This window comes from Oratosquilla oratoria, unplaced genomic scaffold (genome assembly GCF_046742065.1).
Source record: "Oratosquilla oratoria isolate Oo_2021 unplaced genomic scaffold, ASM4674206v1 SCAFFOLD50, whole genome shotgun sequence".
In the NCBI taxonomy this organism is placed as follows: Eukaryota; Metazoa; Arthropoda; class Malacostraca; order Stomatopoda; family Squillidae; genus Oratosquilla; species Oratosquilla oratoria.
The window spans coordinates 830,001-850,732 of record NW_027467714.1 but is presented as its reverse complement, the minus strand read 5'-3'; the positions used below and the strand labels follow the sequence as shown (position 1 = coordinate 850,732).

Below are 20,732 nucleotides of genomic sequence, written 5' to 3'. Positions count from 1 at the left end.
TTAAGAGAGGAAGAGGAGGCAAATCAAGTAGAGAAGAAAAGGTAAAAGGTGCAGATGGAGAGATGATAATGGAGAAGGCAGTAAGGGGAAGATGGGCAGAATATTTTAGGGAGTTGCTAAATGTGAAGGAGGATAGGCAGGGAAAGATAGCTGCAGTGGGATATGCTAAGAAAATGACCGTGATGAGTGAGGAAATTGGAGGAGAAATAAGGAAGGATGAAGTGAAGGCAGCAGTTAAGATGATGAAAGTAGGTAAGGCACATGGTCTGGATGGATGCCATGCAGAATGTCTTAAAAAAGGAGGTACAGTGATAGTGGACTGGTTGGTGAGGTTATTTAATGTTTGCTGGAGAGAAGGTAGAGTGCCGGAGGACTGGAAGAGTGCTTGTATAGTTCCACTTTACAAGGGAATGGGGGACAAGTGTGAATGTAGTAGTTTCAGAGGGATTAGCTTGTTAACCCCTTCCATACGGTGCCGCACATGTAGGCGTCATGAGGAGCAAGTGGATTCGCGACACTGCCATATCGGCGTCTTGATTATATTTATTGTAGTCGCCCCTGTGTTTTTACATTCTCCCTAATCTGTTCTAAATCCCATTCTCTGTGGTTTTCAAAATTCACGGGTGAAAGAGAGAACGATCGATATAAGCCGTGACTATATTTTATGATGCGAGTATTATTACGACACGTCGTACGGCTGGCATTGTCTGCTGCCCGCGAGATTTAAGTCCCGTAGTGAAGTGGTTAAGTGTAGTTGGGAAGGCTTATGGGATGATCTTGATTGAGAGGATTAGGAGAGGAAGAGAGGGAGTAATTGGTGAGGAACAGTGTGGATTTAGGAAAGGTAGAGGTTGTGTAGATCAGATTTTTGTGGTAAGACATATGTGAGAAAGCTATAGGAAAGGGGAAGGATGTTTTTTGGGCCTTTATTGATCTGGAAAAGGCTTACGACAGGGTAGACAGAAAGGCACTGAGGGAGGTTATGTGGATATACGGGATAGGAGGAAAGCTTCTGGGGTAGTGGGTCAGGGATTGGAGATGGTTAAAGATGGTTAAAGAAAATGGAGAAAAGTGGGAGGTGAGCCACCTGTTGTTTGCAGACGACACTGCGCTTGTGGCAGGATCGGAGGAGGGATTGAGGAAGTTGGTGACAGAGTTTGGGAGAGTGTGTGATAGAAGAAAGCTGAAGATAAATGTGGGTAAAAGTAAGGTGATGAGATGTACAAGGGGTGAAAGTGGCAGTAATCTGGAAGTGAGCATTAAGGGAGAGCAACTGGAGGAAGTGGATAGTTTTAGATACTTGGGTGCAAATGTGGCAGGAAAAGGTGGAGTAAAGGTGGAGGTAGAATATAGATTGAGAGAAGCAAGTAAATGCCTTGGTGGATTAAAAAGTGTAATGAGGAATAGAAATTTGGGAATGGATGCTAAGATGAGACTGTATGAAGGAGCGATTGTGCCAACAGCACTGTATGGGGCAGAAACATGGAACATAAGAGAGGAAGAGAGAAGGAGCTTGAATGTGTTTGAGATGAAGTGTCTGAGAAGTATGATGGGGGTTACTAGGCTAGATAGAATGAGAAATGAGGAGGTGAGGAGGAGAACAGGGGTGGAAAGGGAGTTGGGAGATAGGGTTGATGAAAGAGTATTAGGATGGTTTGGACACATGGAAAGAATGAGTGAAGAAAGACTAGTAAAGGAGGTATGGAAGGCAGATGTGGAGGGAGTGAACATGAGGTGACGTCCTAGGATGAGATGGATGGATGGGGTGAAGGGGGCTTTGGGGAAGAGGGGAATGTCTGTTGAGGAAGGACGGGAGAGGACAGAAGACGGGTGAATGGAGAATGGTTGTATATGGAAGATGTTGTGATGCATGAGGTGGAATGGACGGGGGGATGGGGGGTGAGGTAGTGTGTGTGAGCAAAATTTTGATGCAGCCAAAAGGGATTTCTCCCCGTCTTCTCCTTTATATGGGGGGACGGAGAGGGGGGGTCGCCGATTTAATGAAGCGGCCTTGCTGTGGATGTGCTGTGTCTTGCGACACTGCTTCTGACCCAGGGCAGTGGACAAGGTGGAGGGATGACCCGTCATCTAGGAGGTGCTAAGATGGGAGGGAGGGTGGAGGGGTGTGGAGTGTTTTCAGGGATGGAATGGGTGGGAATGATTTTATGCCTTTTCCTTTTTGGCTACCTCCCTAGTAAGGGGGAAAATGCCTTGGTATATGTATGAAGAAAGACTAGTAAAGGAGGTATGGAAGGCAGATGTGGAGGGAGTGAACATGAGGTGACGTCCTAGGATGAGATGGATGGATGGGGTGAAGGGGGCTTTGGGGAAGAGGGGAATGTCTGTTGAGGAAGGACGGGAGAGGACAGAAGACGGGTGAATGGAGAATGGTTGTATATGGAAGATGTTGTGATGCATGAGGTGGAATGGACGGGGGGGATGGGGGGTGAGGTAGTGTGTGTGAGCAAAATTTTGATGTAGCCAAAAGGGATTTCTCCCCGTCTTCTCCTTTATATGGGGGGACGGAGAGGGGGGGTCGCCGATTTAATGAAGCGGCCTTGCTGTGGATGTGCTGTGTCTTGCGACACTGCTTCTGACCCAGGGCAGTGGACAAGGTGCAGGGATGACCCGTCATCTAGGAGGTGCTAAGATGGGAGGGAGGGTGGAGGGGTGTGGAGTGTTTTCAGGGATGGAATGGGTGGGAATGATTTTATGCCTTTTCCTTTTTGGCTACCTCCCTAGTAAGGGGGAAAATGCCTTGGTATATGTATGTATGTATGTATTTTTACCCATGTGCATAACCTTCCATTTACTTGAGGAAGTGGATAGTTTTAGATACTTGGGTGCAAATGTGGCAGGAAAGGGAGGAGTGGGGGTGGAGGTAGAATGTAGATTGAGAGAAGAGAGCAAATGCTTTGGTGGATTAAAAAGTGTAATGAGAAATAGACATTAGGGAATGGATGATAAGAGGAGATTGTATGAAGGAGTGATTGTGCCAACAGCATTGTGTGGGGCAGAAACATGGAACATAACTGAGGAAGAGAGGAGTTTGAATGTGTTTGAGATGAGGTGTCTGAGAAGTATGATGGGGGTTACTAGGGTGGATAGAGTGAGAAATGAGGAGGTGAGGAGAACAGGAGTAAGGGAGTTGGGAGTTACAGTGGATGAAAGAGTATTGGGATGGTTTGGACACATGGAAAGAATGAATGAAGAAAGACTAGTAAAAGAGATATGGAAGGCAGATGTGGAGAGAGTGAACATGAGGGGGCGACCTAGGATGAGATGGATGGGGTGAAAGGGGGTTTGGGGAAGAGGGGAATGTCTGTTGAGGAAGGACGGGAGAGGACAGAAGACGGGTGAATGGAAAATGGTTGTATATGGATGATTTTGTGAAGCATGTGATGAAATGGGTGGGGGGATTGGGGGTGAGGTAGTATGTGTGAGAAAAATTTGACGCAGCCTGAAGGGATTTCTCCCCATCTTCTCCTTTTCTGAATGAGGGAATGGAGAGGGGGGTCGCCGATTTAATGAAGCGGCCTTGCTGTGGATGTGCTGTGTCTCGTGACACTGGTTCTGACCCAGGGATGACCCGTCATCCAGGGGGTGCCAAGATAAGAGGGAGGGTAGAGGGTGGAGGGGAGTGGAGTGTATTTTGGATGGAATGGGTGGGAATGGTTTTTATGCTTTTGTTTTTTGGCTACCTCCCTTGTAAGGGGTGGAAAAGCCTTCGGTATATGTATGTACATACATACATACATATACCAAGGCTTTTTCCCCCTTACAAGGGGGGTAGCCAAAAAGAAAAAGGCATAAAATCATTCCCACCCATTCCATCCCTGAATACACTCCACACCCCTCCACCCTCCCTCTTATCTTAGCACCTCCCGAATGACGGGTCATCCCTGCACCCTGTCCACTGCCCTGGGTCAGAAGCAGTGTCGCAAGACACAGCACATCCACAGCAAGGCCGCTTCATTAAATCGGAGACCCCCCCTCTCCGTCCCCCCATTGCATAAAATGGGAGGACGGGGAGAAATCCCTTCGGGCTGTGTCAAATTTTGCTCACACATACTACCTCACCCCCCATCCACCCGTCCATTCCACCTCATGCAATCACAACATCATCCATATACAACCATTCTCCATTCACCCGTCTTCTGTCCTCTCCCGTCCTTCCTCAACAGACCCCCTCTTCCCCAAAGCCCCCTTCACCCCATCCATCCACATCATCCATATACAACCATTCTCCATTCACCCCTGTCTTCTGTCCTCTCCCATCCTTCCTCAACAGACATTACCCTCTTCCCCAAAGCCCCCTTCACCCCATCCATCCACCTCATCCTAGGACATCCCCTCATGTTCACTCCCTCCACATCTGCCTTCCACACCTCTTTTACTTGTCTTTCTTCACTCATTCTTCCCATGTGTCCAAACCATCCTAATATTCTTTCATCAACCGTATCTCCCAGCTCCTTTTCCACCCCTGTTCTCCTCCTCACCTCCTCATTTCTCACTCTATCAAGCCTAGTAACCCCCATCATACTTCTCAGACACCTCATCTCAAACACGTTCAAACTCCTTCTCCCTTCTTCTCTTATGTTCCATGTCTAGAAAGAGAGTTGATGATAGCAAATACAGTATATGTATGTAAATTTCATTAAACACACTAGTTTCACATCATCTGCAAAAAAGTTCATATAACATTCCACACCTTCATCTATATAAATAGCAAACATTATCGGAGCCAATACAGAGCCTTGGGGGACTACGCATATATCTTCCCAATTTGAATTCTTGTCTCTAAGTACCACCCTCATTTTTCTTCCATTCAAGAAATCTTTCATCCATTCCAATAACTTTCCTTGTATTCCACCTAATACAGTAAAAGCCCTGGTATCCGGCCTTCTTGTATCCGGCACTTCAAATAACCGGCATATTTTTAACGAAAATCAAAAAATTGTGATAAAGATAGACGTATACAAAAAAAAAAAAAAAAAAATCCCGCGTGTGTTTAAAATCCCTGCGCATGGTTGTAGTTGCTCTCGCCGCCACCAGGGTTTCTCAGTGGTGCTTTCACTTAAGCAGAAGGAGGTGGATATATGTAGAAGATTGAAGAAAGGCGAAAATAGAAAAATTAAAAAATTAAAAGACTTCTAGAGGACAGCAAATTTATTTTCCTACTCGACAACAGTAAAGCTGAGGAACTGAGCAATGGAAACATTTCTATTGTGTATTTACCGCCGAACGTAAAAAGTGTGATCCAGCCCACGGATCAAGGAGTGATTCAAAACTTTAAAAAGAATTATCGGAAAAGTTCTATGCGCAAACTAGTTTATTTTGAGGGCGGTAGCATTTCCGAATTCCAACGTAGGCTTAATGTTAAAGATGCTATTTTTATGGAATCGCTAGCTTGGGAGGATGAAAAACAACAAACTCTAATGCAATGTTAGAGAAAATCATATTCGCAAATAATGTTTGAAGATCAGGAAGGGAATAAGAAATTTGAGGGTTTTCCATCGGCAAGAAAGAATCGGTGGTGAAAGAATTGAAAGATGGGTTGTCGCGCTAAACTTTGCAATAGTGACGAAGCAATACAAGTTTGTGTAGATATGGACAGTGACCGAGCAGCAACATTCTCACTTAGTGATGATGAAATTTTACAATCACTTCCCGATGAACACGCGAAAACGACAGAGGCAGATAGTGAAGAAGACGACCCTGAGATGAAAGTGTCGTGGAACCAGCGAAGGGTCTAGCAGTGTTTGTGAAATTTGCAGAACAGTGCACAAACAAAGAGGAAAAAATCCTAAGCAGAGACATCATATATTTTATGAAAGTTGGTACAAAATTTAGTGAAAGAAAACTCGAGTGTAGAGGTGAATGCACCCTCTCAGCCACCAACACTGAACGCGGCCATTCACAACTCCGTCGTAAAATTATCAGACGATGAATTAGATAACTGGTAATGCTGTGATGATTATAACTGATGTATATTGATTGGATTTACTCTATACTGATAGAATTTACAATACAGTCAAACCTCGGTTTTCGAACATAATCCGTTCGAGAAGGCTGTTCGAAAAGCGATTTGTTCGAAAACCGAAACAATTTTTCCCATTATAATCAATGTAAATAATTTTAATCCGTTCCAAGTCTAAAAAACAACTTTTTATAAATTTTTTTTTTACTATTTTACACCATAAACTGCACTGTATACTGTTTACCATAAATAAGTGTATCCCACTTCTTTTCTTAAACTTTTCAAACCACCCTCTGCTTGCTTTAAAATCAAACCCTTCCGGAATAATGCTAGGATCTTTTTTTATCAAATCTTCATACAATTGTCTTGCTTTGGCACAAATTGCATCTTCACTAAGAGTATCACCTGCTAACTGTTTCTCATTTACGAAAATCAGCAAAAGTTTCTCCATTTCCTCCAATACCTGTGGCCTTTGTTTGCTAAAAACTCTTGATCCTTTAGCCACATCACTTGCTTTAACCTGGTCTTTATTTTTTAGGATGGTGCTTATCGTCGATTTCGCCATCCCAAACTCCTTAGCCAACGCAGACACACGAACGCCAGATTCATATTTCGCTATTAATTCTTTTTTAAATTCAATAGTTTTGCGCACTACTTTCCTCTTTTCTTCACCACTTGAACTTGCTTTCTTTGGACCCATGATTAGGGGCTAATACACGATGCAAAGATGAAAAAAAGTCAGATTTACGTAAATAAGAACGAACACGTCTGCTCGGAATGAACTTTGATCGCAAATGCACTACGGAGGAAGCGTCCTTGGCGTTCGAGTTCTCTCGGCTCGCGAGTGAGCCGCGTTCGGGTACGCTCGGCTTCTTTCGGTTTGTTCGAGAGCCGAAATTTGGTCGAGTTCTGAGACGTAAAATTCTCGAACTTTTTGGTCGAAAACCGATTTGGTCGAGAACAGAAGTGTTCGATAACCGAGGTTTGACTGTATATAGATATGTGGATGTGTTTATTATTAAAGCGAATTAATATCTATTAATAAGTAAAAGAACAATGTAAATAAATGTATTTTTTTTAATATCCCTTCCCGTATCCGGCATTTTCTCGTATCCGGTACGTCTTCGGCCCCATTGGTGTCGGATACAAGGGCTGTGACTGTATTTCAATTTTTCTTAGTAGCTTATTGTGTGGTACTTTGTCAAAAGCCTTCTGCAAGTCCAAGAAAGCACAATCTGCCCATCCATCTTCCTTGTATTATTTCTATTAATCTTGAGTAAAAGCAAATTAAGTTTGTAGTACATGATCTTCCACTTATAAACCCAAATTGTTTAGGATTTAGTATTTTTTTTTTTCTTCCAAGTTTGTAGTACATGATCTTCCACTTATAAACCCAAATTGTTTAGGATTTAGTATTTTTTTTTTTCCCAAGTGTTTAATCCATTTATTTCTAATAATTTTTTCACACATTTTTAGTACTGTGCTTGTAAGGGATACTGATCTATAGTTTGTTGGATTTTCTTTGTCTCTTCCTTTGAATATTGGTACAATATTTTAATTTTTCCAATCTTGTGGTGCACTTCCTTTTTTGAGTGAGTCAATTATCTTATGTATTTTGTCTGTTAATTCATCTATACATTCTTCCAATATCCAGTTTGCAATTCCATCGGACCCATATGACTTTCTGACGTCAAGGTTTTTTATTTGGTCCCTTATTTCTTTCTGTGTCACCATTATTTCTTTCATTTCAGGGGATCTTTCTCACTATCCTTCATCCCAAATTTGTGAGTTCCTCTTCACCTTTTATTGTAATTTCTTCCCAATTTAATTCCTTTGCATTAAAGTCATCTATAATTATAGTTTCCTCCATCTATCACTAACTCAGATAATTCATTCTTTGTGTCTTCCAGTAATTTGGAATGATCGCTATCAGACCAAGCCTGTGTTTTGGGGGGCACATATACTACTATAAATTTTCTATTTTTCATCATACTATTTTCAACTTTAATCGTGATCATTTCCACATTATCTTTTCCTTCTGTTACCTTTATGACATTTAAGCCCTTTCTAGTCAACAACATGTCTCCTCCCTCCTGTTCATCCATTCTATTTTTCACCCAATGGTTGTATAGACCTTGTCCCAACATACTTAATGATACAAGACCTTTCAATTTTGTCTCCAGAATTCCCATTATGTCTGGTTTCTCTATTAACAAATAGTCATTTAGTTCATTTATTCCAGAAATCATACAGTCCATGTTTGTGTGAGCCACTTTTAATTTTTTCTTTTCTTCTCTTTTTTGGTTTGTTTCCTTTTTTCTGATGTACCATTTTCTCAGCCTCAGATCCAGTACTCTCCAAAAATACTCATCTGTCTCAGTCTCCATTCTTCTCTCACTCATTTCCTTTTTTATGGGCCTGGTAATGAGAAGAGTGTAGAAGAAAAGGAGGCTTTTTGGATAGATCTAAACAAATGCATAGAGGGATTAGGGAGAAACATCAATATAGTAGTATTGGGAGACCTTAATGCTAGGGTAGGAAATTAACCAATAGACAGAGTGGTTGGGAAGTGTGGAGTTCCAGAAAAGAATCATAGTGGAGAGTAGATGGTGATGTGTCTAGAGAGCTGATGATTGTGAATACAGTTTTAGGAAGAAAGTCAAGAATAAGTACACATGGGAGAGGGTGGTGGATGGAAGGGGGGTAGATAGAGCATTAATGGAATATATAGTGGTATATAGGAGTATAGTAGGTAAAGTTAAGGATGTTGAGAGTGAAGGATGGAGAAATAGGAAAAGGACAAAAGGTAGGGAGGTGCTAAGACTAAACTACTTAAATGAGAAAGAAATGGAGTACAAGAAGAAGATGAGAGAGGAATGGGAGGGAGTGCAGGATAGAGTAGAACTAGGAGTGGAGGAATGGGGATGGTTCAAGGAGGAAGTCATAAGGTATGCGAAGATGGTGTGTGGAACAAGACAGGAGGAAATAGAAGGAAGGGTAGCGAGTGGTGGAATAAGGGAACAAAGAAGGTTGTGGAAGAGAAGAAGCGAACTTTCACCGATTGGTTACAAAATAGATGACGGAATCATATGAGAGGTACAAAGAAAAGAAAAGAGAAATAAAGCATAAGATAATGGAAGCAAAGAGGAGAGCAGATGTGAAATGGGGGTAAGAGTATGAAAATTTTTGAAAGTAATAAAAAGATGTTTTGGAAAGAAATTCAGAGGAAGAGGAGGCAAATCACGCAGAGAAGAAAAGGTAAAAGGAGCAGATGGAGAGATGATAATGGACGACAAGGCAGTTAGAGGAAGATGAGCAGAGTATTTTAAGGAGTTGCTAAATGTGAAGGAGGATAGGGAGGGAAGGAGGGGAGTGGAGTATGATAGGGATGGAATGGGTGAGAGTGGTTTTTATGCTTGTTTTTTGGCTACTTCCCTTATAAGGGGGAAAAAGCCTTTGGTACATGTACTTTAATTTTGCTTAAGTTAATTTTCTTCACTAGTTTTTACCTTTTTCACCATGCTTTCCTCATACACACCTGCAGACCATTTCAAGAAAAACCTGTCCAGGATGTTTTGGAAACGAATTAGGCAAGTGTCATTAAATAGCTCTGATGCACAACTGTTATTAAATAGCTCTGATGCACAACTGGGCTTAGAAAATATTTCAATGCCCTTGGCTGGCATTAGACTCTATTGACTCCTTCTGCTTTAGTATGGTACCTATTGTAGAGGTACTACATTCATTCTGCCTCACCATGCTCACGTTTTTCTATAATTTCACACTTTAATTCAACAGACATCATCCTCTTCTTCTTCACAGTACTGTTCTTTCCACTCATTTTCTTAGGACATTATAAAAAGAAATTTGATCAAATAAATGAACAATAAGCACAATTTATCACATATACTTTCTCAGCAAGGTAAACAAGTGGACTGCATGTGCGAGCTGCAGATGCTGGGTCATTGTGTTGTGGTGTCCACTGCACCAACTGGCAGCGGCTCGCAACTGAAATTTTGGATCGCAATTCAAAGCAAAAATTCAAACGAATGACAACTAGTATTTTGGAAATCTTGTAGGTTAGGGCACTCATATGTCAAGGTATCACTGTATAAGGCTGGCTTTGGTTTGGTTTTTGGAGCAATTTTTTTCTTATGGATAAATTCAAATACAAGGTCAGATTTGTCCATTTCTGGCAAAAGTACATTTCTGAAAAATAAATTCGCTGTAAGGAGGAATATGAGGACCACATTAAATATTGCATTCTGTATTATAAGTTTACTTTATATTTACCTAGTTGTATTATACGGGTAGGGAGCTATGCTTGTGGTAACCCATCTTTGTATCTTTCAGCATCAAGTTTTTTCTTAAAATCTTGAATAGTGTTTACACACACTGTTTCTTTGTCTAATTTGTTCCAAGGTTCTATCACTCTGTGTGGGGAGCTATTTTTTTCAGATATCTTCTGTAATTATCTTTTTTTAGTTTCTTTTCTTGTCCTGTTGTTTTTCCACTGTCCCATTTCAATAAATCATTCTTATCTAAGATTTCCATTTCCTTCATAATTGGTGGCATTATGAATAGCTCTCATATGGAAAACTGGCATAAATAAGCAGAGAATAATTGTAGCACTTATAACAGTGGACTGGTGCTCATATAGTTCGATGCAGCAGCAGGCAGGAACCAGACTTAGCTCCTCCACTACTTACTGGAGATACCTATGCATGTATAGAGGATTCTTTTGATTTATTCCTAAAGCTTATGGATGTACATATATAATCTATTAAATTTTAAATCCATTGTTTCAGGATCCATTACAACAGGTTCTAAGTATATAACTGCACTCCACTCACAGTAAACAATCTCACTAGCCAATCCATTATAACTATTCCTTTCAACAGATTCCATATAACAACTATGTAACTCAGGTAGCTTACCAGGGTTCATCTCTTTTAATGCTCCTTGTATCTCCTCTTTTCCTATAGTACTCCTCACCCATCACATTTTCCTGCTATCTCCTACTACCACAATAAAATGCATCCCTATCCTCCTCTACATTCAACAACTCCCCAAAATACTCCCTCACCTTCCCATTCCTATTTTTCCTTTCATTAGAATTTGTCCACCTGCATCCTTTATTTTCTCCTTCCTACCCGACTCACTCCACCCTCATATTTTCACTTCCGTACAAAGATTTTTTCTTCAAGATTTTCTTTTTCTTTCCAAATTTCCCATAACACACCTACTCCACCTCGCATATTCTAACACATTTATAAGAATACTTTTTTTGATGAACTATGCAGATTAATAAAACCCAAATAAATCTACTAACTTTTTCTGGTCTTTCTCTGTAACCAAGATCACTGACAGATGAATGAGATCCTGCCTCAGGGAAACAAGACTGTTTGAGATCATTGCAATCAAGTTTTGGAAAGTCCTCTCTGGTGTTTCGTCTAGATGATGGTGGTGAGGACCTTGACCTTTTACTGACACGACATCTGGATGTTGATCGTGATCTGCTCCTATCGGCTGAAGCTGTTGGGGAAAAAAAATTATGTATATATGTATATTAGTTGAAGGTGGACAAAGTATAAGTTATATATATATATATATATATATATATATAAACTGAAGGTGGACAAAGTATAAGTTATATATATATATATATATATATATATATATATATATATATATATATATATATATATATATATATATATATATATATATATAAACTGAAGGTGGACAAAGTATATGAGGAATAATGGAAGAATTTTACTGCCTTAACATTTCGACCCTTAGGGTCTTGATCATAAAGCTTAACAATAAAGTACAACATGGACATTTTATACACAGGCATGTCATCTCACAGGGTGCCTAGGAAAGGTCGTTGTGCTCGGAACATTTGTCCGTTTGTTTTCTCCAACTACCAATAAACTTGTAGCTCTTGCCAAGCATATAAAACCATCTCTATAGTTGATGTTATTATTAGCATTAATATAGGCTGCTTCTATTGTTTTTCTTACTTTCTTCGTTGAACCTTTATTAATTATAACTGTATTATTCCAGTCCGGAAGGTGGTCATGTGTATCTATGTGTCTTACTACAGAATTAGAAAGCCTGTGGGTTCTTACATCGTTTTTGTGTTTGTATAACCTTTTTTCTAATCCACAACCTGTTCCCCAAAATATGAAGATGGGCAATTTTTACAAAGTATTCTGTACACAATACTATTTTCATTGGTATGGTTATTATAATAACGTGTAACCAAATATCCCACTTTGCTACCTGATGTTCTAGTTATCTTAATACCTGCTTTTAAGAGGCCATTGTCTAGAGTTGAATTAATGTTGGAATTTGGAACTGTGATACATCGTGTTTCCTTGTTGCAATTATTGATATCTTTACTCTTATCTATTTCCTTAGTTTTCTTTTTTAATTTCCTTTGGGATATCTTAATTGGTTGAAAGTTTTTGTGATGTGATCTAGTTCATCTTCCAAAAATTCTTCACTATAGATGCAGTAAAATTCTTTCATTATTCCTTGTATAATTAGTCTGCCTTCAGTTACATTTGTCATAGTTTAAATCAACATATATATAGAAATATAAACATATATATATATATATAAATACATATATATATATATATATATATATATATAATTTATATATATATATATATATATATATATATATATAATTTATATATATATATATAATTTATATATATATATATATATATATATATATATAATATATATATATATATAAAATATATATATATATAAAATATATATATATATAAAATATATAAATATATATATATATATAAATATACATAAACCCAATAGAAAACATGTGGAACCACATTAAACAAGACCTGCAGCATAAAGATACAAGCTCTCGGCCCAAGCTCAAGGCAGTCATACGCCAATCCTGGGCTAGTATAACAACTGCCCATCTTGCCAAGTACGCCACCTCCATTTCAGAACACCTTTATGAGATCACTGTACGTAAAGGCCACCCATCAAAGTATTAGAGGTGCGACGTGAGCTTTTGTTTATTGATTTATGACTCATTCATTCTCATCACTCATTCTTGCTAACCGTTCGTACTTCCTTATTGAGCACTTTATATATGTATGTATATATATATATATATATATAAATATATATATATATATACAGGTAAACGTCGACTTACGATGGCCGCGACTTACGATTGTTCGACTTTACGATGACGACGACGATATGATAATTTAACCCCTTCCATACGGTGCCGCACACGTAGGCGTCATGAGGAACAAGTGGATTCGCGACGCTGCCATGTCGGCGTCTTGATTATATTTATTGTAGTCGCCCCTGTGTTTTTACATTCTCTCAAATGTGCCCTGAATCCCATTCTCTGTGGTTTTCAAAATTCATGGGTGAAAGAGAGAACGATCGATATAAGCGGTGACTATATTTTATGATGCGAGTATTATTACGTCACGTCGTACGGCTGGCATTGGCTGCTGCCCGCGAGATTTAAGTGCCGTACTGAAAATACATATTATAGTGTTTGAATATGGTAAAAAGGATAAAAATAATTAAATAAACTACTGTACATGTTTAATAGGCTATATTCAGTATCTCTGGTGGTTAATATACAGGTAGGCTAGGTACAGTGACCACGGAACAGAGTGATACACAAATTGGGGATCGACTTACGATGAAATCGTCTTACGATGGCTCTATCGAAACCTAATGCCATCGTAAGTCGACGTTTACCTGTATATATATATATAATATATAAAATATATATATATATAATATATATGTATATATATATATATATAATATAATATATAAATAATATATATATATTATATTATATATATATATATATATATATATACAGTAAACCCCCGATTATCCGAAAGCGGATTATCCGAAAAACGGGATTATCCGAAATTGATTTGGTTAATGCAATTAATTTTTTTTTCTATACTAAAACGTTATGAAACATAAAAAATATGAAAATAAATAAAACTACATGTACTATATTAACACATTTAAAATTGATAAGAACAGTTAAAATGAATACGTATTAAGCGTACTACTTTGTGTGTGTGTATGTGCGCTTGTGTGTATGTATGTGTGTGTGTTTGTGTATGTATACACCCGCGCATGAGTGTGTGTATTTGTGTGTGAGCGTTTGTGTATTTACCTAGTTGTATTTTACGGGAAGGGGAGCTATGCTCGTGGGGTCCCGTCTTCATATCTCATTTTATCTAAACTATTTTTAAATTCATGTATTATTTTTGCACACACCACTTTCTCATCTAACTTGTTCCAACTGTCTATTACTCTATGAGGAAAGCTGTTCTTTTTCAAATCTCTTCTATAGCTGTCTTTTTTTATTTTCTTTCTGTGTCCTCTTGTATTTCTGTCATCCCATTTTATCAGATTCTCTCTATCAGTTGTTGTTGTTGTCGTTCCCTAGACTGTCTGTCCGAGCAGTCCCGTCTCCCCAAGGAAGGCCACAGCCGAAACTGGGTTTTCCCACAAATCCTTTATAGAGTGTATGTTGTGTTGTTTGCGTGCATGATTGTGTATAATGCAGTCTTCCATTATGTGTTGTATGGTATGGGGTGAAGTGTTACATCCTGGGCAGCTGTTCACAACACGGTCGTCCAGCCTCTTCTGGTAGCTTAGAAGTGCTGGGTGGTGACCGCATCGCAGTCTGGCCAAGTGGACTCTGTCCTTACGTGGGAGAGAGGATTCAGAAGGGTGGATATCAGGGGGTCTGGCATGCAGCAGTGTGTTGTCTTTCAGTGTGTTAATGGAGCGGTGAGTGATATGATTATGAATATGTTTCCGGAGGCTGGTTTTTGGTGGTTGTGGAGGAAGAGAAGAGAGTATCTGTGAGTAATAAAGGTCTATGGGTGTAGTTTTAATGTTTCTTGGTGTGTGTGGGTGTTCTGCTATGTAGTGTAGCGGGTGTGATGTGTTTGTGGTGGCTGCAGCAAGTGTTTGTGTGCCTCTCATGTCGAGGTGGTCCTTGACTTTGAGGACTTTTGTTTCATGGTGTAAATGGTCTGTAGGTGATGTATTTGTGCAGCCTGTAATTGTTTTTAGGGCTTTGTTTTGTATGATTTGAAGGGTGTTGTGGTGTGTCTCACTGAGATTCTGTAAATAGCTATCAAATCTCCTCTCTCTCTTCTTTGCTCTAGTGTCTGTAGTTCAAGTTTTGCTAGTCTCTCTTCATATGATAGTTTTGAGAGTGTTGGTGCCAATTTTGTAATTGCTCTTTGTATTCTTTCAAGTTTTTTTATACATTTTTTTTTTTGTACTTGGTGACCATATCGTTGCTGCATATTCCAATCTTGGTCTTATCAGGGTGATTAGGATTTTCTTCACCATTTCTTCATCCAGGTATGTAAATACAACTTTGATTGTTCTTATTAAATTATAAGTTTCTCCAAAAATCTTATTTATATGTTTCTCAGGTGACATATTATTCATAACAATGACTCCCAGGTCCTTCTCATTTTCTACTTTTTTTATTCCTTCTTCTCCCAAATTATATGCTCCTGTTATTCTGTTTTTGCTTTTTCCAAATTCCATTATACTACACTTTTTTGTATTGAACTCCATCTCCCACTTCCTACTCCATTCCTGTACTTTATTTAGATCTCTCTGTAGTGATTCACAATCTTCTTCTGTTTTCACTCTTTTTAGTAGTTTTGCATCATCTGCAAAGAAGCTCATATAGCTTTCAATTCCTTCATCCATATCATTAATATATATAGCAAACATTATTGGGGCCAGTACTGTTCCCTGCGGAACACCGCTTATTACTTTATCCCATTTTGAGTGTTGGTCTCTTATCACTACTCTCATTATTCATTCTTGCAAAAAGTCTTCCATCCAATTTAGCAGTTTGCCCTGTATTCCTCCTTCAGTTTCTAATTTCTTATGTGGTACTTTGTCAAAAGCTTTCTTTAGGTCTAGAAATGCACAGTCCGCCCATCCATCTCTTTCTTGTATTATATCTATTAGCCTTGAATAGAAACATATTAAATTGGTGACGCATGATCGTCCTTGTCTGAATCCAAATTGCCTTGGATTTAACACTTTGTTTTTTTCTAAATATTTTACCCATCTACTTTTGATCATTCTTTCACAAATTTTTGCTATTGTACTTGTTAGAGAGACTGGTCTATAGTTTGTAGGTTCTTCTTTATATCCTCCTTTATATATAGGTACTATATTTGCTTTTTTCCAATCTTCTGGAACTTTTCCTTCTTTCAAGGAACTGTTTAGTATGCTATGTATTTTGTCTGCCAGTTCATTCCTGCATTCTTTCAGAATCCAGTTTGCTATTTCATCTGGTCCATGCGATTTTCTGACATCAAGATTACTCAAGTGTGTCAATATTTCATTCTTTGTTACTTCTATTTCTTCCATAGGGGGGACTTTCTCTTTCCATTCAATCTCTTCAGGTTGTATGTTCTCCCTTGTAAACACTGATTTAAAATGTTTGTTCATAATTTCCGCCATTTCCATTTCCTCAGTGTATTCAACTCCCCCTTGTCTTAATTTCTCCAAGTCTTGTTTGTTTTTCAGTTTATTGTTTACAAATCTGTAGAATAGTTTTGGTTGCTCTTTACACTTTTCTATGACATCTTTTTCATATTTTCTCTTTTCCTCTCTGCATGCTTGTACATATTCATTTCTATAACCGGTATATATTTTCCATTTTTCAGGTCTTCTGTCTTTTTTCCATCTGGTCCAGGCTTTGTCTCTTTTGTCTTTTAACTCCCTACAACTTTTGTTGTACCAGCATTTTACATATTCTTTTTCTTGTTTTTGTCTTGGGACATACTTTTCCACTCCTTTTTTGTAAATTTTTGTCAAAATATTCCATTTCTCTTCCACTGTTGTTTCTTCTTTGTATATTTCTTCCCAGTTTTCTTGTTGAAAGAATTCTCTTATTTTATCAAAGTTTGTTTTTTTCATACACCATTCTTCCTTTTCTATATTGTTCATTTCTTTTCATATATTTTTCTTCATTAAGTTCCAGTTCAATCAATATGTGGTCACTTTTATTTATTGGTGTTTTATATTCAATCTTGTCCACTATTCTAGGTTCAGATGTAATTATTAAGTCTAGTCTCGATGGTTCTTCTTCATTTCTATACCTAGTGTTCTCCTGTATCCATTGTGTCATTGTATGGTAAGTAATCATCTCAAGTAGAGCGTTTCCCCATGAGCCGTCTCCACCCTTTACTGTCATTTCTTCCCAGCAGATTTCTTTGCAATTAAAGTCGCCCATCATAACTATTCTTCCTCCATCTTCCATTATTTTATTTAATGTTATCTTTGTGTCCTCTAACATACTTTTATGTTCACTCTCCTCCCATGAGGCTGTTTTCGGAGGCACATAATTTATCACAAATTTTCTGCTCTTCTTATCTCTGTCTTCCACTTCTATCATAATCATCTCTACTCTATTCTTTCCATATGTGACACCCCTCACGTTTATATCCTTCTTAGTCAGGAACATAACTCCACCCCCTTGCTTTTTCTCTCTGTTTTTAATCCAATAATTATATGCATCATGTCCTACACTGTTGGGTGGTAGTGGGCCTTTTAATTTTGTTTCTACAATTCCCATTATGTCCGGTTCTTTTTCTTTCAAATAATCATTCAGCTCATTCAATCCTGTTATTAATCCATCTATATTTGTGTAAGACACTCTTAGTTTTCTATCACTTCCATTGTGTTCTCTGTTTCCCTTTTGTTTTTCTCTTGTATGTCGAACCGCCTTAGTTTCATATTCACTACTCTCCAATAGAATCTCTCTTTTTCTGACTCCGTTCTGCTCTCGTTTTTTTCTTAGCTTCAAGTCTTTTCTGCTTTTCTTCCTCTCTTTCCTCTTTATTCATTTCCCTTTTTATCCATACCTTTTTATATTGTTCACTTGTTGCTAGTTTCCCTGTTTTGGATAAGATATTCTCTGCCGTCATTTGTGACCTGAATTTAATCTTAATTGGTCTGGTCTTATCTGTCCTATACTTTCCGAGCCTGAATTTTTCCTCAATTTCCTTCATAATTTCTGGTTCATCTTCCTGAACTAATTTTAGTAAACTGCTTACTTTTTCATTTTCCTCATTGGTTCTTGAGGTTCTATCTAGGTTATGTTTCTCTTCCATTCCTAATATAATTATACATTTCTTTTTATCAGCTAAGTCTCTTACTATATTCTCCTTCTGTCTCATCACTTTAATAACTGAGTCTTCAGTTTGTTCTCTCATTTGCTGTTTAATTATGTCAGTAAATGCAACTTTACTGTTTTCTTGAATTGTCTTCCATCCCTCTCTGTTTTCTTTATTATTCATCTTTAACTCTTCATTCTCCTTTTTTACTTCTTTTAACTGTCTTTTTAGGTCTTCTATTTCCTTAGTTAAGTTTTTGTTCGCCTTCTCTAGTTCTTCCAATTTTTCAACCCTCTGTACAATGTTGTTAACATGACCGAACATACGCTCCCAGTCCTCGATCATCTTATCGAACTTCTCTTCTAGTCTTGTCAGTCGGGGGGGGTTTGTGTCCCCCCCACCCTCTTTAAATCCCTGGAAAATATTCTCATCACTTTCTACTGTATTGCTCTTATCTATACTTCTAATCTTTACATTTTTATTAGACATTTCGTCGTCGCTCAGCTGGTCGGGGAGCCGTTTTTTGGTGTTAACATTTCGTTTGTCTGCCTGAGCCAAGTCTTCTCCTTCCTCATTTCCTTCCATTTCCCTCAGCAATCCCTCCCCTTCTCTTCTTTCCCTACTTTCCCACTACCCCACGAGCAATTTCCCCCCTACCCTGTAAATACAATAGGCACTTCCTTTGCTTTGGGATCCACGAAACTTCACTTTTCTTCAGAACGTTCTCCAAGCCGTCCGTTCGTTGAAGTGTGTGTGTGTGTGTGTGTGTGTGTGTGTGTGTGTGTGTGTGTGTGTGTCTGTGTGCATTTGTGTGTGTGTCTGTGTGCGTTTGTGTGTGTGTGCGCGCGCGCTTGTGTACATGTATGTGTGTGTGTTTGTGTATGTATACGCGAGCGCGCGATTTTGTGTATTTGTGTGTGCGTGTTTGTGTGTGTGCGTTTAAGTATGTGGGGAGTGGAAGGGTTGTGGAGTGATGGTGACGGAGGCGGGGAGTGGCGGAGTTGCTTTATTGTGTTCGTCAGGATAGTGGAAGATATATGTATGGAATAATTCTTGTTCTCTGTTATGTATAAAGTATGTACGTCAACACGAAAAAAAAAATTGTGTTCCACCCAAACCTTGAGACTGATGGAGAGAGAGAGGGGGTGGGGAAGGCACAGGACACACACACACACACAAAGTATGTCAACACGAAATATATTTCTGATAAATCTGGATTATCCGAAAAATCGGCTTATCCGAAAAAGGCTTCCCCCCTTTAGTTTCGGATAATCGGGGTTTTACTGTATATATATATATATATATATACATACATACATATACCAAGGCTTTTTCCCCCTTCCAAGGGAGGTAGCCAAAAAGGGAAAGGCATAAAAACACTCCCACCCATTTCATCCCTAAATACACTCCACACCCCTCCCACCCTTCCTCTCATCTGAGCACCTCCTGGATGACGGGTCATCCCTGCACCCTGCCCACCGCCCTGGGTCAGAAGCAGTGTCGTCCGCAAACAACAGCTGGCTCACCTCCCACTTTTCTCCATTTTCTTTAACCATCTATTTACCACTACATAATCCATTAGCGCTCTATCTACCACCCTTCCCTCCACCACCCTCTCCCATGTGTACTTATGCTTGACTTTCTTCCGAAACACTGTATTTGCTATCATCAACTCTCTTTCTAGACACATCTCCACCATCAACTCTCCACTACGATTCTTTCCTGGAACTCCACACTTCCCAACCACTCCATCGATTGGACCATTTCCCACCCTAGCATTAAGGTCTCCCAGTACTATTACATTGACATTTCTTCCTAAACCCTCTATGCACTCATTTAAATCTATCCAAAAGGCCTCCCTTTCTTCCATGCTCTTCTCACATATATATATTATATATATATATATATATATATATAATATATATATATGTACATGACTGCAGTTGAATCAAGGACCTTCAATAATCACCGGAAGCCGAAGATCTACGCTAGGTATATTGATGATATTTTTATTACCACCAAAGAAAGTGACGATGCTGAGAGGCTAGCTAATGCCCTTCAAGCCAATTCAGTCCTCAATTTCACTATTGAAAGTAGTAACAATAAGACCCTTCCCTTCCTTGATGTCCTTGTTGAGAGGAATTCGAACCATTACGCGACATCTGTCTGCACGAAAGCCACCAACGTGGGACGCTGCCTAAATGCAAGGGGAGAATGCCCAGACTCCTACAAGAGGTCTGTAGTTGGGGCATACGTGAGAAGAGCCTTTTCCCACTGCAATACGTGGAAGGCCGTCCATACCGAACTGGAGCGTGTAAGGCAGATGTTAACTAATAATGGTTTCTCTTGTGATCTCATTGAGGATGTCATAAGGAGGAATATGGAAGAATTCCACACACAAACCCAGACCACTGAAGATAAAAAGAAACATATAACACTATATCATAAAATAGACTATGGAACGGCCTACAGACAGGAAGTAGACACTCTCCGAAGGATTATCAACGATGGAGTTGTACCAAAAGAACCCTACGAGAGAGTTTTGCTGA

The 20,732-nt window shown here is 38.9% G+C and overlaps 2 protein-coding genes across 15 annotated transcripts in view; one reads left to right on the top strand and one right to left on the bottom strand.

Moving 5' to 3' along the window:
* The window catches only part of osp (myosin phosphatase Rho interacting protein outspread), a 600,580-nt gene that overhangs the window by 343,256 nt on the left and 236,592 nt on the right, over positions 1–20,732 (bottom strand). For all 14 annotated transcript variants that reach the window (XM_076182079.1, XM_076182084.1, XM_076182083.1 and 11 more), the window contains one exon: positions 11,313–11,515. In XM_076182079.1, the coding sequence (XP_076038194.1) occupies positions 11,313–11,515 (203 nt within the window). The remainder of the gene's footprint in view (positions 1–11,312; positions 11,516–20,732) is intronic.
* Positions 1–20,732, top strand: part of LOC143023539 (uncharacterized) — a 279,586-nt gene that overhangs the window by 245,211 nt on the left and 13,643 nt on the right. The window lies entirely within an intron of this gene.